Source organism: Bubalus bubalis, chromosome 16, assembly GCF_019923935.1.
Source record: "Bubalus bubalis isolate 160015118507 breed Murrah chromosome 16, NDDB_SH_1, whole genome shotgun sequence".
Taxonomy (NCBI): Eukaryota; Metazoa; Chordata; class Mammalia; order Artiodactyla; family Bovidae; genus Bubalus; species Bubalus bubalis.
The window spans coordinates 70,112,946-70,136,570 of NC_059172.1; the positions used below are offsets into that span (position 1 = coordinate 70,112,946).

The 23,625-nt window shown below is 49.3% G+C and overlaps 1 protein-coding gene across 2 annotated transcripts in view; it reads left to right on the forward strand.

Moving 5' to 3' along the window:
• The first annotated feature begins 4,153 nt into the window (after positions 1–4,153).
• ENDOD1 (endonuclease domain containing 1) overlaps positions 4,154–23,625 on the forward strand; it is a 36,165-nt gene continuing 16,693 nt past the window's right edge. Inside the window, exon 1 of one of the 2 annotated variants that reach the window (XM_006080376.4) lies at positions 4,154–4,552. In XM_006080376.4, the coding sequence (XP_006080438.2) occupies positions 4,253–4,552 (300 nt within the window). In that variant the 5' untranslated portion in view covers positions 4,154–4,252. Of the gene's footprint in view, positions 4,553–20,415; positions 20,449–23,625 lie in introns of those variants that run through there. The other variant, XM_044929782.2, reaches the window with a different exon arrangement.

Consider the following 23,625-nt stretch of genomic DNA (forward strand, 5'->3'; position numbering starts at 1 on the left):
TGTCAGGTAGGGAGTCAGGCTTTACCCCAAGGCAGATGGAGAGTGATTGATGGGCTGTGAGAGTGGGATAACATCATCAGGTTTATTTTTAGGAAGCCACTCCAGCTGCAGAATGAATTGGGGGAGGTGAAGAGATTGAAGACTGGGTATGAGAGGTGAGGTGGTAGGGGCTGCAAAGTTGGAGAAGGGTCTAGTGTGGCTTATGTTTTCAGACAACCTGGAACAGAATCAACCAAACCACTGAAGTCCAAGTAGAATGTCGTTTTATTCCACATCAGCCATTACTCTTCCTCTTTGGGCTTTCCTGGAGGATATTGACAGGGCTTCCCTGGTGACTCACGTGGTAAAGAACCTGCTTGTAATGCAGGAGACCCAGGTTCGATCCCTGGGTTGGGAAGATCCCCTGGAGAAGGGCATGGCAACCCACTCCAGTACTCTTGCCTGGAGAATTCCATGGACAAAAGAGCCTGAAGGGCTACAGTCCATGGAGTTGTAAAAAGTCGGACATAACTGAGCAACTAACACACATTGACAGATGCTGGGCTGGCACGGGTGTGAGTGCTGAGGTCTAAGACGGTCTGCTGTGAAACCTCACCCCAGTGAGAAGAGTCAGTGGCAAAGAAAAGGGACCTCCAGTGGAGAGAATGAATTATCACTCATAAAGATGCTGTGAAAGACAGTCTTCCCTTGGAATGTGCTGTCAGCAAAAACTTTGATTAGACCAAGGTACTCCCACAATGTAGTATGTTCCAGAATCTTGGCATGTGGACATTTGTAATTTGCAAAAGTAAACTCAATATCATAGTATACTTTATCTTTGGAAAGCAGGCAAACAAAAAGAAGCTCTCTTGTTTATACTATAAAATTAAAAGATACTAAAGTAGACAGAATTACCCCAGCTATGGGATATGCAAATATTCTGTGTATATGTGTGTTGGTTCCTGACCGGGGCCTGGAGGAAAACTAGAATCTGCTGTAGGGTGTGGAGGAGTAGTGGCAGAGATAGTTATGCTTGGGGGGTAGGGGGAAGGATCAAGAAAGTTTGAGAAACAGTGAATTAAGGTCATATAAATGCCTTAGTCATAAAACTGAGAATTTATTTTTATATTCTGCATTTATTCAAATACAACAAAATCACATATTACATCTATTATTCCAGACTCTCTGGTAGCCAGTGAGACCCAGAGACTAAGAAGGGACAAGCCTGTCCCCAGGAGTACCTGACTAGTAGAGAAGACAGACTCGGGAATGATTAATACCCTAACATCCGGGGTCCCCAACCTCTGGGATCTAATCCCTGATGATCAGAGTTGGAGCTGATGTAATGATAATAGAACCCGCCTGCCAATGCAGGAGATGTAAGAGATGCGGGTTTGATCCCTGGGTCAGGAAGATCCCATGGAGAGGGCATGGCAACTCACTCCAGTATTCTTGCCTGGAGAATCCCATGAACAGAGGGGCCTAATGGACTACGGTCCATAGGGTCACAAAGAGTCGCACGTGGCTGAAGTGACTTCGGAGGCATGCATGCATGCACAATAAAAGTAATGCCCTTGAATCATCCTGAAACTAATGTCCCAACCCCATGGAAAAATTGTCTTCCACAAAACCGGTCCCTGGTGCCAAATGTTGGGGACAGCTGGTCTAATGTGATAAGTAGCATAGTGAGCAGGTACAGAGGACACAGAGAGGAGAGGGACTGATTTCTAGTTGTTTAATTGTGTTTAGAGTTGACAACACGAATCGCCATTGGGGAACATGTATAATCCTATATACTAATATAAATATTAAAAAATCCCACGAAGCCTATTATCCTCACAGCCTCCCATGGAGGGCATGGTAGAGGTGTACAAGGGCGAGACGACCTGGCTGAGGGACAAGCCCCATTTGACCAGCGTCATCAACTCCGTATCAAAGGGGATTTCGAGTCTAGCCATTTCTGTGACATCACATTATAGGCGTTTGCCTTTTTTTTTTTTTTTTTTTTAAAGTAAGAAACAAGTTTAGGTTTCATTTCAGGGACCAAACCTAGTTAACATTTTGAGATATTGAAGCCCATAAGGAATTTGTTAAGAACAACAGCTTAAGAAGCTTCAAAATATGTTCTCCTGACAATCTGTCTCCTATTTTACAGGCTCACATCACCAATGTGCCGAGGAAAGGCCAGGCTTAGGAAGCAAACAGGCCTGGATCAAACCTGTCTCCACACTCACTGAGTCATAGGCAAGCATTAGAACACTCTGGTCCAGTTCCCCATGTGTCACACTTAGGAACTAAGATTAAACAGTAAGATGTGACTGAAGGCGCCCTAGTAGGCATTCTGACTCTGTCTCTAGAAGTACCCCAGTCCCAGCTACCATCCCTCATCTGTGTGCTTAGTCACTCAGTCATGTCTGACTCTTTGCTACCCCATGGACTGCAGCACGCCAGCCTCTGCTGTCCATGGGGATTCTTCAGCCAAGGATACTGGAGCGGGTTACCATGCCCTCCTCCAGGAGATCTTCCTGACCCAGAGATCGAACCCAGGTCTCCTGCACTGGAAGCACATTCTTTACCATCTGAGCCACCAGGGAAGTCCCAGCTTTTTTTTCTCAATATGAGTCCTGTCGGAAAACAGTTGACAGCCTCCAGCCTATGACACTCTGAATGCTATGTCCCCTGCCTCGTTTAACCCTATTTCTCATAATCTAGTTCACTGTTCTCTACCCACACCTGCCCTCCTTAAACCCCTCCAACATATCTCTTCTGCTGGGAGACTCCCTTAGCACATGGTACTTTCATCTTTGCCTAGCTCCTAACATCTCTTTGCCAACAAAGGTCCAGCTAGTCAAGGCTATGGTTTTTCCAGTGGTCATGTATGGATGTGAGAGTTGGACTGTGAAGAAGGCTGAGCGCCGAAGAATTGATGCTTTTGAACTGTGGAGAAGACTCTTGAGAGTCCCTTGGACTGCAAGGAGATCCAACCAGTCCATTCGGAAGGAGATCAGCCCTGGGATTTCTTTGGAAGGAATAATGCTAAAGCTGAAACTCCAGTACTTTGGCCACCTCATGCGAAGAGTTGACTCATTGGAAGACTCTGATGCTGGGAGGGATTTGGGGGCAGGAGGAGAAGGGGATGACAGAGGATGAGATGGCTGGATGGCATCACTGACTCGATGGACATGAGTCTCAGTGAACTCCGGGAGTTGGTGATGGACAGGGAGGCCTGGCGTGCTGCAATTCATGGGGTCGCAAAGAGTCAGACACGACTGAGCGACTGAACTGAACTGAACATCCTCTTGATCTCACTTCAGACAACACTCTTCAGGCAAACACACCCTCACTCCCAGAGGGGCAGTTTCTCACAGCTCCACGCTCTGTGTTTCATTATTCCTTTAATAGACTGCTTCTTTGATTAACGACAAGCTTTCCCACTAGGTTTAGTCATCCGGACCGCAGGGATCCTATTCTTGTTTACCATTGTACGCTGTCACCGAACCCAGCTTGGCACATAGACACTCAAAAGAGAATAATGAACCAACCGACCTACCAACCGGTGAAATCAGCCGGTCTTGTTCCTTTCTTGGTTTTGGTTTTGATTCCAAGTAAACCACAGAGCTGAAGTGTCTACCTAGGTTAGGAATTTCCTACAACAGGATTTCTTAACTTGGGTGTCCCCGCTTCTGACCTGCTAAAACTTCATCTCTGAGTTATGTCCATGCGCGGGCCGATGGGAAGACTTCCACTGGGAAGGCGGGAGACTGATTTGTATCGGATTTCACCGGGGGGCTCTCTGCCCATTCGCCCCAAAGAGCCACAGTTACTGTGGGTATCTCATGCCGCCTCTTGGCATCCTTGAGGATCCCTGGGGCGCGCTGTCTCCGGAGGCTTCTAGGCTGGCGCCCCGGGGACGGTCCCCGCTTCCCCGGATGAAGCCGACCTGGTTCAGCCCTTTCCGCCGGGGCAGCGCGCGTCCCGGAGCCTGTGAACTCGGACGGCAGAGTCCAGGCGGTGCCAGGTGCGGGGCCGCCCCGGGGGGACGGGGCTGGCATCCCCGCACCCGCGCGCCCAGCCCGAGGCGGGCGGGAGCCGGCGTCTTAGGAGAGGCGGGCACGAGGGGGGCGCGGCCTCGGGACGCGGGCCCGCCCCCGCCGCCGGGGCCGCCCACCCCGGCCGGCCGAGCTCGCCCCACCCGCGCCGCGCCCGGCTTCCGACTTCCCGGCTGCGAAGCTGTGCGGCCTCGCGCTCCGCCCGCCCGGCCCGCAGACGCGCCATGGGCCCCGAGCGCTGCCTGGCTCTGGGCGGCCTCCTCGCCCTGGCCGGGCTGCTGGAGGGCCGGCTGGTGCGCCAGGAGGAGGCCGGCTTCGGCGAATGCGACCGCTTCTTCTACGCAGGGACCCCGCCTGCGGGACCGGCGGCCGCTGCCCACGTGAGGATCTGTCAGCGTTCCGAGGGCGCCGAGCGCTTCGCCACCCTGTACAGCACCCAGCACCGCATCCCGGTGTACTCGGCGTTCCGCGCCGCGCGCCCAGCGCCCCTGGGCGCGGAGCCGCGCGGGCTGGTGGAGCCGCAGGTAAGCCAGGCGCTTCTCGAGCCGGGTCGCCGGACTGGCCTCGCAGGGTGCTTGGCAGCTCCCGCGAGCTGTCGGGGGCGTGGGGGGAACGGCGGCCCCGGGCTTCGATGCCGGGATCTGGAGACCCGGGTTTCCGACCTTCCCCGCCGGGCCCCCGGAATTACAGCCTGCTTAGTCCCCTGTCAACTCCGCGGGCCAGAATTCGGCCATATGCGAGTCTGAGATGAAGCTACAAGGGTCCGAGGTTCCCAGTAGGCAGTGGTTCTACAGCGTAGACATCTGCAGTGTCTCATTCATTTCCTGAACTGTGAGGAGCGTGAGACGGTGACCCAGGAGATCAGTCGGATCTGCAGGACGCGGGGGCTGGGAGCTCACAAGTTGTTGCCAGGATTCTGCGGGATGGGTGGGTAGATGAAGGCTCAGAGAGGCCGCCAAACTGGCGGAAAGATGGGGTCCGTCTTCCTTCTAGGGAAAAGCTTTTCTTCTGCAGAAGCCACATGAGCCGGAAAAGCCTTCCGTTCTGCACAAGACATTGAGTATATCCCATCTGAAGTTGTGTTGGCTTGTGCCATGCACTCAGTCCTGTCCAACTCTGCGACCCCATGGACGGTAGCCCGCCAGGTTCCTCTGTCCATGAAATTTTCCCAGGCAAGAATACTGGAGTGGGCTGTCATTTCCTTCGTCAGGGGATCTTCCCGACCCAGGGATGGAACCCGCGTCACCTGTGCCGCCTGCAATGCAGGCAGATTCTTCACCCTCTGAGCTTAGGACAGTGAAATAAAGATACAGATGTTTTAGAAATGGGATGGGATAGTTACAAGTAGTAGGCAACCATTGACTGCGTCCAGCTAATGGGAGGGACAAACCAGTTTTTCCTGACTCTTTATTTATAGCTACTGATATATTATCAGACCGCTTGGAAAATCAGGTGGTCTCTCAGGGTGTTTGGGTTCTGTCTGATGAGAGTGACCCAACATTCCGAGAGGTCCCCAGAGGTCCTGCTGAACCTGCCTTAACACATTCTGCCCTAGTCAGCTCAGCCAGCCTCTGTCTAGAAGTCCGGGTCAGGCTCTCCTGCCCAGCAACCAAGGGCACTTCATCCATGGGGGGAGGGGGTAGCTGAACACGCAGCCCACCCTTTTTTTTTTTCTTTTAAAGAACTGGCTGACCTTGATCTTTTTCTTTTTTCCAATGTTTTCATTGAAGTACAGTTGATTTACATCAGCCTACCCCTTCTTGATGGCCACAGCTGCCCAGGACCACACCATGAGCAGGGGACTGACTTTCTGTTGTTTTATTCAGAGCCCTGGGTTGTAATTTCTATCATCTCACTCAGCTATTTCTAGCTCGAAGACCTTGACCAGATCTCAGGCCGTCTGCACCTCTGTCCTCTTTACCTTCTCCACATCCAGCTGATGAACTCAGGCTTGTGAAAAAGCCTTGGTAAATTAGATACTCTAAGGCATACACTGGGGCTTCCCTGATGGCTCAGATGGTAAAGAATCTGCCTGCAAGTCAGGAGACCCGGGTTCGATCCCTGGGTCGGGAAGATCCCCTGGAGAAGGGAATAGCTACCCATTGCAGTATTCTTGCCTGGAGAATTCCATGCACAGAGGAGCCTGGCAGGCTCCAGTCCATGGGTCACAAAGAGTCAGACACGATTGAGTGACTAACACTTTCACTCTTCAAGGCATACCTTAGTCCAAAGTTAGTTTGCCCCCATCTTCACCCATAGAGCTCTCTGAGGATCCCCCAACTCCCCATTATGCTTCTGATGGCAGGCCTGTGAAGAAAATAGATGACCTGGTCCTGTCTCCCTAAGGATCTCGTGGATGGCTCGGGGAGCCAGAACATACATGCGGGGAAGGTACCAGGATGCATGCTGAACAAATTTCAGTTAAACCCAGAACTCTCACATTTAGTAGTCACCCACTGTGTGCCAAGGGAACAGAGGGAGACTCCAAGATTCAAAGGCTTCCTGGGTGGGAGAGGTGGCTTTGCTTCTTATTAGAGCCTCAGTTTAAGCCTCAGTTCTCCCACTGGCTCACTGTAAACTTGGGCAGGTTGACTTAGAGGTAATAACAGGGTGATTCTGAGAATTAAATGAGTTACTCTATACAAGGTTCTCTGAGGAGTGCCTGATACATCAGCCCTAGCTGTTATTATAACATAAGCCAAACACCCTCTGTTTAAAAAGGTAAGCAAAGTCCTATTAGATTTAATCTGTCTTGGAGGTGAGAGGAGAGAGCCTTTGGGTCAGGGTGAGATTTGCGCTGTGCCCAGAAGGACGTTCAGAATGGAGACAGGGATGAGGACATTCCCAGCAGAGGAAATATGCTTAGTGGGAAGTTTGTGGCTGATTTAGGGATTCGTGTGGAGGGAGTGGTCGGAGCAGCTGAACCAGTACCGGGGGCAGATGACGGTCAACTTGTGCTCAGACTGAAGGGGAGTGGTGGAAGGGAGGGGTTGGGAATGGAGTGATCAAGGAAGTTTGAGGGGTGGGGGGCATTTAGGCACTTATTGAAGGAGCCCGAAGGAACATGACTCATTCAGGAGAGAAGAGATGGACAGGATTTTCAGGGAGGCAGTGGAGACTCTGGGCCCTGGGTAGTGAGGAATAGGTCTGGGGGATAAAATAGGATGGGGAAGGAGGAAGGAGCTGGTGGGGTGGGAGGTTTTTGTTGTTTAGTCATGAAGTCGTGTCCAACTCTTAGCAGCCCCATGAACTGGAGCCCATTAGGCTCCTCTGTCTTTGGGATTTCGCAGGCAAGAATATTGGAGTGGGTTGCCATTCCCTTCTCTAGGGGAATCTGCCTGACTCAGGGATGGAACTCACATCTCCTGCATTGGCAGGCAGATTCTTTACCTGCAGAGCCATCGGGGAAGCCCAGGGATGGGGAGGGGGCAGCTTGAGAAGTAGGAGGTGCAGCAGTTCAGAAAAGCCCAGGAGGCCAGGGTCCCCTCCTGGAGAGGTGGGAGTGGTCTGGTGGCTGACCCAGCCAAAAGGATGCTTTCATCTGCAAGGTGGGCTTGTGCTGCCCGTCCCTTCCCAACGGTGTCTGGCCAAGTCAGCCAGCAGCCAGTGGGTATTAAGTGGAAGGCAAGGAAGGCGAGAGGGGGGAGAAGCTGCCAGATCACAAGGCTGGCGGGCCCTGGAGCTCACTGCAGCAAACCTGCCTCCCCGAGGCCTGCCTCCCCACCAGTGTGCCTGCTGCAGAAAGATGCTCAGGGTTCAACGCAGACTTTGGCAGCTTCCAAGCGCTCTGTAACGCTGAGTCACCTAGTGCCCATGTCACTTTTTTGTGAGGTCAGCATTACCAAGAGGCCCAGGAGACAGAAGAGGAAGAGGCAGGGACCAAAGGAACTGGGTGTTTGCCTTCGGTGGTGAGTCAAGAGGGCTGTTCTGACCCTGGGGCTCCCGGAGTTCAAGGTAGCAGTTCTCAAAGCTGTCCTGCAGTCTCCCTTTGGGAAAAGAAAAGAAAACCTCCTAAATCCAAGGTGATGGAAATTCAGTCACCTGTGTACTTAGAACCTTTAGGGTGTTGGCTGCCCATTGCCTCCAGGCAAAGTTCATGCTGCAGAATGCAGGTTACAAGGCCTGCATTCCCCAGGTTCCTGTCTGCAGCTCCAGCCTGTCTCCCACCCATCCCCACTCCTGTGGACTGTTCTAGCATTATCCAGCTGCCTGGAGAGCCTCCCCTACACCATTCTGTTGGTCACGGTTGTTCCTTTGCTCACGCTCAGTCCTTTCACCCTGAACATCCGTCCTACACTGCCCCCGTCTCGCCCTTCACTGCTTCCCCTACTCCATCCTTTAACACTGTCCAGTGTCACCTCCTCCAGAAAGAACAGCCCACCTGAGTGAGGGCCACCTCCTGAGTTAGACCACCCCACAGCATTCCCTATAATTTCTCTATTTTTGTATTTACCACATTGTTTTATAAAGGGCTTCCTAGGTAGCTCGGGCTTCCTTTGTGGCTCAGCTGGTAAAGAATCACCTGCAATGCAGGAGACCTGGGCGTGATCTCTGGGTTGGGAAGATCCCCTGGAGAAGGGTAAGGCTACCCACTCCAGTATTCTGGCCTGGAGAATTCCAGGGACTTTATAGTCCTTGGGGTCTCAAAGAGTAGGACATGACTGAGGGACTTTCACTTTCCCTGGTGGCTCGGTGGGAAAGAATTCACCTGCTAATGTAGGAGACACAGGTTCGATCCTTGGGTTGAGAAGATCCCCTGGAGAAGGAAATGGCAACCCACTCAGTATTCTTGCCTAGAGAATCCCATGGACAGAGGAGCCCTACAGTCCTTAGGGTTGCAAAGAGTTGGACATGGCTGAGCATGCGTGTGTGCACACACACGCACATACACATTGCTTTATAACTACCTGCTCATGAGTTTGTCTCTCCAGTGTGAGCTTTTGAGAGCTGAGGGCCGCGTTTTACTCATACTTGCCTTTCTAATGCCTAGGACATTAGAAAGCACTCAGTAAGTTCTGGATAAAATCATGTGATGTTCGGGGGTTCAGTCAAGCAGCAGGAGGTGAGATATTCTGCTGAGCTTTCTTGGTGGAGAGCTGCCTGCTTTAGAAGCTTGCCTCCCAGCTGGCCAGCCGCCACTGTTCCAAGCATATTCCATACGCAGAGCTGGAACCTTCCTCTAAATCCATCCCACCAGTTCTAGCTCTGGTGTTTGGAACTACCTCAAATGATTTAGCTCTCTTTAGCATCATGTAACTGGAGAAGGAAATGGCAACCCACTCCAGTATTCTTGCCTGGGATAAGAGGAGCCTGACGGACTACAGTCGACGGGGTCCCAGTGACTGGGACAAGATTTAGCGACTAAACCACCACGAGCACTGGTGTCATATAACAGGGCCCCACATTTGAGGGGCCTTCTGAGGGACATAATGAGAACTTCAAAGGGAAGCAGAGACGACATAGGGGTGTTGCGGGTATTATGTGGAATATGGTCACCTTTAAATTGAGAATGGAGAGAAGGCAAGAAAGAGATGGGATAGCGTGTGTGCCTATTAGCAGGATGGAAATGATCTGAAGGGTTTGCAGTCAGAACTAAGGACTGGGTTCTGGTTTAGTACAGGGAGCCTCGACCTTTTAGCCGCTCAACTTATTTCCATTTAATGGAAGAATTTTTGGATAACGTACTAGTGATGTCTTTGCAAAGGATCTTGTCAATTTACACTAGAAGCCAACGTATAAGATCCTGTCATTTTCTTTTTTAAACATTTTTTTTTGGACATGCGACATGTGGGATCTTAGTTCCCTGACCAGGGATCGAACCCATGAACCACTGGACCACCAGGGAAGTCTCCAAGCCCTTGTCATTTTACAAAAGTGACTGTTGGAAGGAATTGGCTTTATAGTCTGCCTAAACTTATTTAGTCTTACAAAAATACTGTGAGGTAGATCTTATTCTCTTCATTGTAGATATGAAGCAACTGGCTCAGAGGGGTTAATTAATTGTTGTGCCCAAGGTCACATAGCTTAGATTCGAACTCATGACTAGTTGCTCCTAGTCCGGAGCTCTTTTGTTTTACTGTGGAGATTTTTGACCTCCCGTGGTTTCCACTGCTTTAGTGGTCATAGGACTTTAATTCTCATCTTTCATGAAAAGTGGAAGTATGGTTGCTCGGTTGTGTCCAACTCTTGCAAGTCTGTGGACTGTAGCCCGCCAGGCCCCTCTGTCTGTGGGATTGTCCAGGCAAGAATACTGGAGTGGGTAGCCATCCCTTCTCCAGGGAATCTTCCTGGCCCAGGGATCGAACCTGGGTCTCCTGCATTGCAGGCAGGTTCTTTATTGTCTTGAGCCGCCAGTACATCTTTCACACGGGAATCTTAATTTCTACCCCATTTCTCTTTCCCCACTGTCACAGAACAAGTGGGAGCACATATCTGGCCATGTGAATGTTGTTTAGGTGTCAGTGACTCCAGAGTAAAGCAGATATTTTGGTCAGTGGCAAAAGTATTTTCCTAAAGGGCCCAGTGAAGTCATGTTTCAGATCTTAGTAAATGTACGTGAACAGTCGTCACAGCTAGAACCTCAGTTAGGTCTTTAATCTTTCATTTCCATCAGTACCTTTTTGCTGGTATCTTCTGAAGCTGTTAGATGCACTGTTTCATTCATTCTAACACCAGCTCTCTTTTTATTGTGTCAGAGAACAGATACAAAGAAGATATCATGCGCTGACATCTCTGGGTAAGGGGCTCAGCAAACGGGACATTGCTGATTCTTTCTTCCTCCTTATGAAACCTGACTTCGGATCCTTGCTCTGCCATTTACAAGCTGTGTAATCAAATTCTTCCAGTCCTATTTTTCTGATCTGTCCATTAAAGATAATAACAATGTTGACTTCATAAAGTAGTTGTGACAAACAAGATAACACATATAAGCGTGTAGCATGGAACCTGTAACATGGTGAGGTCTTAATAGTAATGTGTACACTATTAACGTCTTCCTCTAATAGGTGTTAGACAGACACGCACACGCACACGAATGGAATGCTGGAGTAACTCCTGCAACCCTGCATGTCTGTCCTGAAACATCCATCTGCGTATCTTCTCAAATGCTTGGTGTGTGTCCCACAGTCACATAATAGGCTCTCAGAAGGTATCTGGTGAGAGACAGTGAATGGAAGATAGATGGATGGGTGGATGGATATAGGTGATTGGAAAAACCTAAACAAAACAGAGGCCAGAGATACCTCCACCCTCCCTGTCCTGAGCAACCAGAAGATGTATTGTCATAAAGAAAACAGTGAGCAATTGCATTCCAAGCTCCTGTGCCGAGCCCGAGAAGTGCCAGGCAGCGCCTGACTCACAGGGCTGGTTCCACAGTCAGTTGCTCACAATTTCTTCTTAGCAGGTAGTAAAAACAGGAGTCACACATTCTCCCCTTTGCTGCCTTTTTCTCCTTTTCTGGCTTTTTCTTCATCTTTGAATCTAGTGTCTCCATCGGATTCGTGGTCGCTCTCAGGAGCAAGTTAGGGTACTTGCCCTGAACTGGCAGAACACTTGAGTGACTCTTTGTCCTGGAATTGTCCAGTGTGATGGATATGTACACCATTCTTTCAGTCCAGACTTAAATTTGGGAAGTTTAGGGAAAGGAACTATCATTTATTAATCCTTTACTGTGTGCAAGGATCTTCACAAATTAGCTCATTCATTGAACAACTCTAGGTCTTATGATCCATGGTTTGTGGTTTAGGAAACTGACGTTCAGAAGCATTAAATAGCTTATCCAAGGTTAAATTTGCCAGCTGCTTATGCTGCCTCACTCCAAAGCTCTTAGCTCTCTTTTTGCTATGTCATGCTGCTTTCTAATGACAATGTCAGTATTTTCTCTCCGGATTCTCAATGGACTGATGTGTTATTTTCATTTTACTGAATTAATCCACTTCTTTGGATGTTGTCTGGCTGGGCTTCTAACACACTGTTCTGGAAATCTCAGTTACAATTCATGGTGATTAAATGGAGTTTGCCTTGAGGAATAAAGATTTTGCTTGTTGGGCTTCAAATTCCTCTTCCTTTCAAACTGACAGCTCTACAAGTGGAAATATGAGAAGATAAATACTCCCACTTGCCAGTAGTATTCATTGCCAGGGATCTGGTCTTGCTCCCAGAATTCCTGTTTGGTCAACAGTGTCTTTTCCTTCAAGTTGCATATCATAACTTCTGAGTGGTCCTGTAGCCTGTTGGTTCCATAGAACCTGACACATATGAAGCAATAATTCATTGCCTACTGACGTAACTATTTGGCCATTGAAAGGAAGGAGACATAAGAAAGAAACCAACTCTTCGAGTGAACCCAAAATAGAAGCACCATTTAGTATTCCAGTCATGCTTTTATTGACCCAGTGCCTGACAGACGTGTAGCTCATTCAAAGGAGGTCAAATGAGGGCATTTTATATTTTTAATCAAAATTGGAAAACGAGTACTTCTCCTTTTTCAGAGTAAATAGATGACTGAACTAGGGCTTGAAGACATAAATTAAATTACATGTTCCAGTTGACTTGCACCTTCATTTTAGGGGTGATTGAATTGACCAGGAGGCATGATGGAACAGGAACCATGTGAGGAAATGGCCACTATTTATGCATCTGAAAGACTCGGCATCCACCACAGTCTCAGAACACACAGGAAGCACAGAGAAAGGAAAAGTCGGCTTATGAACCATAGAAAGATCTTTTCTCATTATTGAATATTTCTGTTGTATCTGAAACCATGGAACCTTGATGACCTTGGACGCCACCTTCACAGCCAGGTGGGACCAGTTGGATGGTTGATGGCCTTGCTTCTGGGCCTCTCTAGACAGACTTCACCCCTCTAAGCCCTACCCTCTGTACCCTGAGGTTCAAGCTGCTACATCTTCATCCAGGTCTCTGTAAAACAGCTTCCCAACTGGCTGACCCATCCCGCCTGGGTCTCCTTTAGCCTTCCTTCATCTGAAAGTCAGTCTTTCAAAACATTCATCCTGTCTCCATCGACCTCACTGGAAACCTTTCAAGGTTTCCCCATTTCTCTTCAGATACAGTCCTTATCGGGGTCTCCAGAGTCCTGTGTGGTCGGCCTCCCAGTCCCCTCCCAGCCTTATCTGCTGTCACACGTTGCCAGGCCTTAACCTCTGTCCGCTTTGGCCTCTTCTTGTTTTGTTTTTGTTGTTGTTTTTAATTTCTGTCTTCTCTTGCATCATAGGGTCTTTGTACCTACTGGACATTTTTGTCTTCCATGACGTTCCCAACTACGTCAGCTGCCAATGAGATGCTAGTCACTCAGTCGTGTCCAATTCTTTGTGACCCCATGGACTGTAGCCCGCCAGGCTCCTCTATCCATGGGATTCTCCAGGCAAGAATACTAGAGTGAGTTGCCATTTCCTTCTCCAGGGGAATCTTCCCAACCCAGGGATGGAACCCAGATCTGCATTGCAGGCAGGTTCTTTACCATCTGAGCCACCAGGGAAGCCATCAGCTGTCAATAATACTCTAAAGGCACCAAACACACCTTTCTTTGCTAGCATGGCACAAATGTACATTTATTTGTATGACTGGGTGCCCCTGACTAGCCTCTGAGTTCCATGCGTGTAGGATACGGGCCTGTTGCACTCACCATCCTAACACAAGAGGCTGGTAACCTTTTCTGTAAAGGGCCACAGAGTAAATAGTTTAGACTTTGGGGCCATTTGGTCTCTATTGCAACTATTCAACTCGGCTTTTCTAGCACAAAGCAGCCACAGACAATGCATAAATGAGTAAGCGTGGCTATGTTCCAAGAAAATTTTATTTATGAAACAGGTGGTGGGCTGGATTTGGTGCACAGGCTGCGGCTGGCCAACTCCTGGTCTAGCACGATGCCAGCCCCGAGTGTGTGCTTATTAGTCAATGTTGTTGAATATTGAGCACTCAACAGGTATGGATTGAGCGTTGGCAGTGAAATCTGAAAACTGTGCAGTCTTCTTCCTCTTAGTGCATGGCAGCCCTAGACTGAGACCTACAGTCAATTTCCAGGAACTTTTTTAAAGTGGTGTTGTGGTGGTTCTTTATATTTAGGCCTTTTTAGGACTGAGCAACTTCACTTTCACTTTTCACTTTCATGCATTGGAGAAAGAAATGGCGACCCACTCCAGTGTTCTTGCCTGGAGAATCCCAGGGATGGGGGAGCCATCTATGGGGGCTGCCCTCTATGGGGTCACACAGAGTTGGACACAACTGAAGCGACTTAGCAGCAGCAGCAGCAGATGATAAAAGTAATCATGTGCTTATGGTTAAAAAAAAATTTCTGAGCATTTTGGAAGTATATAAAGAAAAAGATCCTGCTTCTAACAGATAGCCAGTCTTCACAGTTTGTGTGTATGGGTGTGTGTATGAATGTGTGTGTGTAACATTCCAGAAATTTCCATCACATACAGAGAGACCTGTGCACTCTCACATCCTTTCTTCTGGTCAAGCATTAGCATCCTTTTGGATTCTGGGGAGCCACGTCTAACTAGTCTCTCAAACAATCAGCACCCGCATGGAGTGGGAGAGGAAAGGGACTTTTGATGAGCAGATTTGCACAGAAGCATAAACAGTTGGTCTCATGAAGCATTTGCACGTAATAAATATTTAGAAGGCCTGGGGACTCAAAATGCAAAGTCTATTTCATCACCTTCTTCTTTCACAACTTTAAAGTCATGTATAACTGACAGGTGGCCTGAAATAATACCTTCTTCACCCTGCTGAGTAGAGGAAGTATTATCCTCTACATTAAGAAGAGAGTGGGCCTGGGGCAACCCTGGGCTGCCCGAAGTCACAAGCTCTAAGTGACAGAGCTGAAGGGATCTCGTTTCCAACCTGGTGTTCCGTCACCGCTGCCTAACAGCCTCACCTTTAGAGGAGCTTGAAGAAAAGCACGTTCACAAAAGCCTGGAAAGAAAAATCTCAGTCGTGCCTGACTTTATGACCCCATGGACTGTAGCCCACCAGGCTCCTCCATCCATGGAATTTTCCAGGCAAGAGTACTGGAGTGGGTTGCCATTTCCTTCTCCAGGGGATCTTCCCAACCCAGGGATTGAACCTGGGTCTCTCACACTGTGGGCAGATGCTTTACTGTCTGAGCCACCAGGGAATCCCACAAAAGCCTGGAGGAGAGGTCAAAGAAAGGGAAATGATTTTGCCTGGGGGCAGACTTACTAGCCTCAGAGGCTGTTGGTGACACAACATGGAGAAGCAGATGCTGTCTTTTGTGCTAAAGACAAGAGGCCTTAAGCTTCAACAGGTTGAGGAGGATTGAGTAAGTGTTAGTGTTAGTTGCCCAGTGGTGCCTGACTCTTTGAGACCCCGTGGACTGCAGCCCACCAGCCTCTTCTGTCCATGAGATTTTCCAGGCAATGGTATTTTCCAGGAGTGAGTTGACATTTCCTTCTCCATGAGGAGGATTGAGGTCAGATGCAAATAAATCATTTCTTGATATAAGACCTAGAGCCAGACATCCTGGAATGTGAAGTGAAGTGGGCCTTAGGAAGCATCTCTATGAACAAAGCTAGTGGAGGTGATGGAATTCCAATTGAGCTATTTCAAATCCTAAAAGATGATGCTGTGAAGGTGCTGCACTCAATATGCCAGTAAATTTGGAAAACACAGCAGTGGCCACAGGACTGGAAAAGTTCAATTTTCATTCCAATCCCAAGGAAAGGCAATGCCAAAGAGTGCTCAAACTACTGCACAATTGCACTCATCTCACATGCTTGCAAAGTTATGCTCAAAATTGTCCAAGCCAGGCTTCAGCAGTACATGAACTTCCAGATGTTCAAGCTGGTTTTAGAAAAGTCAGAGGAACCAGAGATCAAATTGCCAACATCCGTTGGATCATCAAAAAAGCAAGAATTCCAGAAAAACATCTATTTCTGCTTTATTGACTATGCCAAAACCTTTGACTGTGTGGATCAGAACAAACTGGAAAATTCTTAAAGAGATGGGAATACCAGCCCACCTAACTTGCCTCCTGAGAAATCTGAATGCAGGTCAAGAAGCAACAGTTAGAACTGGACATGGAACAACAGACTGGTTCCAAATCAGGAAAGGAGTATGTCAAGGCTGTGTATTGTCACCCTGCTTATTTAACTTATATGCAGAGTACATCATGAGAAACGCTGGACTGGAGGAAACACAAGCTGGAATCAAGATTTCTGGGAGAAATAGCAATAACCTCAAGTATGCAGATAACATCACCTTCATGGCAGAAAGTGAAGAAGAACTAAAGAGCCTCTTGACGAAAGTGAAAGAGGAGAGTGAAAATGTTGGCTTAAAACTCAACATTTAGAAAACGAAGATCATGGCATCTGGTCCCATCACTTCATGGCAAATAGATGGGAAACAGTGGAAACAGTGAGAGACTTTATTTTGGGGGGCTCCCAAATCACTGCAGATGGTGACTGCAGCCATGAAATTAAAAGACACTTGCTCCTTGGAAAAAAAGCTATTACCAACCTAGACATTAAAAAGCAGAGACCTTTCCTTGCCAACAAAGGCCCGTCTAGTCAAGGCTATGGTTTTTCCAGTGGTCATGTATGCATGTGAGAGTTGGACCGTAAAGAAAGCTGAGCACTGAAGAATTGATGCTTTTGAACTGTGGTGTTGGAGAAGACTCCTGAGAGTCCCTTGGACTGCAAGGAGGTCCAACCAGTCCATCCTAAAGGAAATCAGTCCTGAATATTCATTGGAAGGACTGATGCTGAAGCTGAAAGTCCAATACTTTGGCCACCTGATGTGAAGAACTGACTCATTTGAAAAGACCCTGATCCTGGAAAGATTGAGGGCAGGAGGAGAAGGGGCAACAGAGGATGAGATGGTTGGATGGCATCACCAACTCAATGGACGTGAGTTTGAGTGAGTTGGTGATAGACAGGGAGGCCTGCCATACTGCAGTCCATGGGATGGCAAAGAGTCGGACACGACTGAGTGATTGAACTGAACTGATGTGAGAGCAAAGGGCCCAAGGGCTATCAGGTCCCCCTCCCTCATGAACTTGAAGATAAAGATAGCACTTTGCCTGTTAGCTTTGGAGCAGGGCCATCTCATAGTTTCAGTCTTGTGTGGAGACTGGCTGTGAGCCTTCCCCAGTTTTCAGATGAAAGTGACACATTATTGAGTTGACAGTGGGACCTTACAGGCTGCAGTTCTGCACCCGGGGAGCTCATTGACCCGGCTTATCACTGCTCTTGCTTTTTTGCTCTCAATATTGGATGGCCTTCTGCCCCTCCATTCCTGTCCCAGGCCAATCAGAGCCTGGGAGTTTCCTCTCACTCATTTACATAATAAATGTGGCCACAGCCAATCACGGATGAAAGATTATCTTCAGTTTGCTTTCTGTGAATGATTTGGGGTGTATATGGACAATGGGGGAGACCTGGGTCAGAAAGATCCCCTGGAGAAGGAAATGACAACCCACTGCAGTACTCTTGCCTAGAAAATCCCATGGACGGAGGAACCTGGTAGGCCACAGTCCACGAGGTCACAAAGAATCAGACCCCACTGAGTGACTTCACTTTCACTTTCTTTCAGTGGCAGAAACAAGCTCACCCTGTTTATCTGTACCTTCATCTCTTCATTCCTGGGCAGCAGGGGGAGAATGTTAGCATCCTGAAGGAAGAGTCCCCAGACATCAGGCTGCTGATTGATTCCTCTAGTAGTGTCTTTATTATTGTTGGCGTCACAACCATTTATTGAGTTTTGGGGTCTAAGCCCAGAAATAGGAGTCCATGACACAGGCCTGGGACGAGACTTAGTCCCTGCCCTCAGATGTCTTTTTACCTAGTGAAGAAAGTGGATCAGAGACAAGAAATGCCCCACTGGAAGGGGCAAGGACTGGGCATATGGAGTCATTCAGAAGATGGGTTTTGTAGTGAGATGATTTGGGCTGAGCCCCAGCTCTGTCCCAGCATCACCAACTCAATGGACATGAATTTTGGCAAAGTCCAGGAGATGGGGGGCGGACAGGGAGGACTGGCATGCTGCTGTCCAGGGGGTGGCAAAGAGTCGGACACAGCTGAGCAACACAGCTTAACAACAACTGACTCTGTTAGTTACTGACCGGGTGGCTGAATCTCACAGAGCCCAGGTCCCCATCTGTGGCCCAGAGCTCATAAATCACCCCTACACTATGGATGAGGGCCTCCCTGGTAACTCAGTCAGTCAAGATCTGCCTGCAGTGCAGGAGACCCAGGTTTGATCCCTGGGTGGGGAAGATCCCCTGGAGAAGGAAATGGCTACCCACTCCAGTATTCTTGCCTGGGGAATCCCATGGACAGAGGAGCCTGGCCTGTTATGAGGTCACAGAGTCGGACACGACTAAGCAGCTAAGACTCCCACCCTGTGGATGAGTTAGGAAGGTTCAGGATGACTCTGCATTGTGTCTGCATACTCAATACACATATGTTAAGCATGTGGGATGAATAAGGAACCTTTGCTTCCCAGACCATGCCTTCCTTGGAGACAACCAGGATGGGGGTTCCCATGTCCTTAGGTCTGACCCTGAGGTCAGACATTTCAGTAATATGTCTCCATTCTCCTGCTGAAATGCCCTTTCTCCCTCTGCCCTGCTTCATTGCCACCTTGCCCGTGACTGGTCTCAGCTTTTCCTCTGGGTTCAGCTTCTCCCGCTCTGTCCTCTGTGCTCCTCTGCCCACTGATGCTCTCCTCTGCTGAAGAATGTAGTAGGAGTGCCTTCTCTCAGTCCCGCAGGTGCCCCTCTTATCCATTCCCAGACTTCTGCAACCAAGGCATGTCTCTTCCTTTGTGCCCAAGACTTAATCCAGGTATCTAGACAGTTCCTGGTCTACAAGGTCCCTGCCTTGATTCTCTTGGGTTCTCGTAAGAGTAGGACTCCCGAGGTTTCAGGCTTGTTGGTGCATGAGTCATAAACTTACCCAAGCTTATTCAAAGGAAGGGCAGAACTGTCGTCAGAAATCACTGGTAAGTTCACAGGCACAGGAACAGAGGTACACACAGGCCTCAAAGGATCCAGAACCGGGAAGCTTCTGGAAGGTCAGTGGTCCCCCGCAGAGCCTTCAGGATCTCTCTCCCACCCTCCTCTGTCTTTTCTCTCTCGACCAGCTCTTCCATTTTCCTGTGGGTCAGCCTGGCCTTCCTGAAGGCCATCCAGCAACCTCCCCACCCTGACAATGTTGGGCTCAGAGCTTCTTGGATCGAGAATCCAATAAAGCCATCTGGTAGGCTGCTGGTCAGATTGGCTATTGTTTCGTTATGCCTGGTAAGGAGGTGGGTAGGAGAGGTCATGTGAGGAGAAATAAGTGCTAGGTTAAGTTAGACGTAAGAGTTGAGTGTGGTGCATTGGCTGACACGGTTGGCAGAGCTAGTGGTTGAGTGTAGGGTGGGCAGCCAGATTAGACTACTCAAGGGACCCTCATTGTTCAACACAGCCTAGCCTGTGTACCAACCACATGTGTGATTCATGCTCCAGAAGACCTTGAGGTGGGTGTGATCCCCCAGGACTGCGTGAATTGGGGTCTTGGGAAAGATCTTACTGAGGCTGTATCAGCCAGGGTCTGGGAAGGAAACAGACGGAACTTTCAAAGTAGTTTAAGAATTGAGTGAAGAAACTGCAGAGAATTAAGGGAGTCAACAGGGTGGCTGGTGGCTCCCTGGTGGCTCAGATGGTAAAGAATCTGCCTGCAATTCAGGAGACCTGGGTTCAATCCCTGAGTCAGGAAGATCCCCTGGAGAAGGCAATGGCTACACACTCCAGTATTTTTGCCTGGGAAATCCCCTGGACAGATGAGCCTGGAAAGCTACAGTCTGTGGATCACAGAGTAAGACACGACTGAGCAACTAAGCATGCATGCATGCACACAAGGAAGTCGTTAAGATATGATCAAGTACCCAGGGCCTGGTTATTGCAGGAAGCTTTCACCATCCCAGGCCTATGGGGCCTGCAGGGAGCCTGGTAAGAGCTGTGACTGCAGAGAAACTCAGCTAGAGTCAGAACTGCAACAGCCAGGTGGGGAGGTTGTTGTTCAGTCACTCAGTCGTGTCCAGCTCCTTGCATCCCCATGGACTGCAGCAAGCCAGGCTTCCCTGTCCTTCACTGTCTCCTGGAGTTTGGAGGAAGCAAGGGAGTAAATCGTGTCTTCTCTCCTCCCATTGGCTGCTCCAGTCAGAAGCCAGAGGGCAGGAGAGCTCAGATGATGTGGTCCCTAGAAATCGGGTCCCTGGGACACAGAGCAGGGGATGGAAGAGAGTGGAGAATGGATCTGGGAGTCCAAAGAAGAGCACCCCACACGGGAGCTGTGAGGTTAGAGGAAGGCCTGGGCCCCCAGGTAGGACACAGGTAGCAGAGAGGAGTGGTGAAGGCACCCCGGCCAGTGCTGACATGGGCCGCAGCACAGAGGTAAGCAGGGCAGCATTTCCATCCTAACCATGTAACTGACTCAGCTAGGGGACCAGAGTGTACTTTTCTGGTTGATGTATGAGAAGATTTGGCAGGAGGCATTGGAGGGGGCGGGTGGTCATGACTGTGCCAGTCTGTCATTTAACCTGCAAGTTCAGGATGCTCTTGAAGATGTTAGAAAGAGTAGTAAGACATGATCCAAAAAGTACAAATAGCAAAAAGGGGCTTCTTACTTCACACGTGAGTAAGGCAGGAAATCCATGTGTGTCCAGTTTTGTGATCAGAACGTTAGCTGTTCTGATGAGTGGAGGATCCTGTAGTACTTTATTCTCTTTCTCGGCTTTACCATCCCAGCTCTTGCAATTTGAGGATGACACCTCTCACAGAGTATTAATAGGGTGTGAAAAAATCAAGCCCAGCTGGGCCACCACCGGAGCTGACCTCATCAGCAGTTTGTGCCTCAAGAGTTGTCCATAGACCCCTGTCCCGGCATCAGCCTTACTGGGGGTGGTGGTTAAAAATGCAATCTTGAAACCACCAGAGGCCTTCTGAAAGCATCTCCAGTGTGGAGCACAGGATTCTGCATTTTTAACAAGATTAAGTTGCTTCTAATACAGGCTGAATTTTGAGAAGTATTGATTTAAGGGAACATCACTGATTTCCTATAGAAGCTGCGTAGAGGGGGGCTTATTTCCACTGAAGACCAAACATGAATCTAAGAGTGATCTAGCGCAGGGGTTCTCCATTTAGAATCACCTGCTGCTGCTGCTGGAGAACTTAAAAAAAAAAAATCCTGAACCGATCTCCAAGCACCACCCTCCACTCAAGCTTTTTGAAGCTTCCAGGTGGCGCTAGTGGTAAAGAATCTGCTTGCCAATACCGGAGATGCGGTTCGATCTCGGGGTCAGGAAGATCCTCTGGAGACAGAGGTGGAAATGGCCCACTCCAGTCTTCTTGCCTGGGAAGTCCCATGGGCAGAGGAGCCTGGTGGGCTACAGTCCTTGGGGTTGAAAGGACTCGAACACAACTGAGTATACACATAGGTGATTCTAAGAACCTCTGATCTTGTCTGCACGTGGAAAAAATTAGAAATGGGGATGTCTCAATTTAACTGACTTTTCTGAATTCTGTAGCACATAGTCAAGTGCTAAAAATAATTGCTCTGGAAAAGAAAGCAACAGTGGAGTGGAAAACTGGCTTCAGCGAGTAAGGAGGAATAGGACCAGGGGTGTTGGAAATCTGAGAAGGTACCACAGGTCTAGAGAGGCCTTAAAGGCGCCGGGGGCTGTCTCAGGCTCCCCGGGAGGCGGTGGGAGATGTCCCACAGGAGTTTTCCTCAAGGCCTCCCTTGCCTGCACCCAATGCCAATTTAGGATTGGGGTTTTTTTGGTTTTTTTTTGTTTTTTTTGTTTTTCTTTTTCTTCCACTTTCTCTTTTTTCTTCCGCTTTCTCTTTCCTTTAAAAAAATTTTTTTTTAATTTTTAATTGATTGATGATTACAGTATTGGTTTGATCTCTGTCACACATCAACATGAATTCACCACCAGTATACCTAGGTCCCCTCCCTCTTGAATCTCTCTTCCGACTTCCACCCTCTGCCGCCCCTCTAGATTATTACAGAGCCCCCCATTTGAGTTCCCTGAGTCATACAGCAAATTCGGGATTGGATTATTTTTTTCACCCCGCCCCTTTCATTTGCATTATTCAGATTTTGAAGACAAAGGAAGGTCTCACATGCAAGGGCGCCATCCTTTCCTCCCCTCTCCTGTCCCACCGTCTTCTGACCTAGGAGGGGAGAACTCCTAGGTTGCGCGTGTCTTTGGATTTGCACGGCTGCCCCAGTGCAGATGCGTGCCAGGCGCCTACGGTGTGCCAGTGCCGGGGCAGCTCCTCCCGAAGGCAGGGGGGAGTGTGGGCAGCCTGGAGGAAGGGTGACTCAGGGCAGGAAGGCTGTTCAGGAAAATAAAAATCCTGCATTTCTCATCCCCTAAAAAAAAAAAAGGAAAAAGCATCCTTCTGATTCTTCTAAAGCTGTTTCTACGCCCAAGAGCAGAAAGAAGATTTTTGATGCCAAGCAGGGAGGATTTCTTTCTTTTTTTTCCTGCAGTGGGTGGGTCAGAGCTGTTTATGCCTTTCCTGAGAGCTGAAAGGCCTTGCGGTTTATTCCTTCTCAAAAGTCCTTCCTCGCCTCTTGTGGCCCCACTGGCCTCCACTTCTTTTTTGAAACATGGCTTTTCTGAACCCCCAGCTGGGTGTTTTCCGTGGTGAGTCCTCAGATCTAGTTCATTCTGACGCTGGGAGTGTGCGGGGGAGCGGTCTGCAGCTTCAGCTCTGATAAGGTTATCTGATGTTCCGATGGTCAGCTGCAATCTCAGTTTCTTTCGAGGGGGGCCCTCCTGCCCACCTGCTGATGGGCCGTGGGGTGACTGCGTTTCTTTAATAACCCTGTTTCCCGCTGTTCAACTCATACATGGACCTAACTCTGGTTGAAAAACAAAACAACCCCCAGAGGAAACATCCTGTCCCCGTGGCCACAGTTAGATAGGAGTTGGCGAGGTTGCTTGCGACCATAGGGTCTGGTGTGAATCATTATCAGCCCGTGCTTATGGAGACTGAGACTGAGCGGGGGAAGGAGACTCCAGCCTTCCTAGGGCGAATCAGTGCGGAGCTCTAACACCCGTTTGATCATCCTTTTCCACGACTAGCTTTCCCAGGGAGAAATCCTGGAGCAGAGATAGAGGCCCCTCTGTTCTCCCTGGAGCCCCTCTTTCCTTGTCTGCAAGGACATTGTATGCGCATCTGTGGCTCACACGGGACATCATTCTTTCATCGTGTTGAAATTGTCTCCCCGGTATCCTGGGCTGACCCTTCCCCACTTTGTCCTTGGGGTTGGCCTGCCCAGCACCGGGTTCCCTCGTGTCCCGCACACCTCAGCCCTGTCTGTACTCTGGCCAGCTCCCGTCAGCCGTGGGCCCACCTGCCCCCTCCCCGTGCCAGCTGCCCCATCTCGGAGCCCACCCTGCTCCTCTGCTTCTGCTCTGTGCGCTCCCAGTGGCGGTGCCCTGAGGCTTGCCTGGACTTCACAGCCCAGGAGTCCTCCAGGACAGGAGCCCTGCTCAGGGACCCCCTGCCCCTCTAGCCCATCGATTTCTCATCATCCCCTGAGATGCTTCCCAA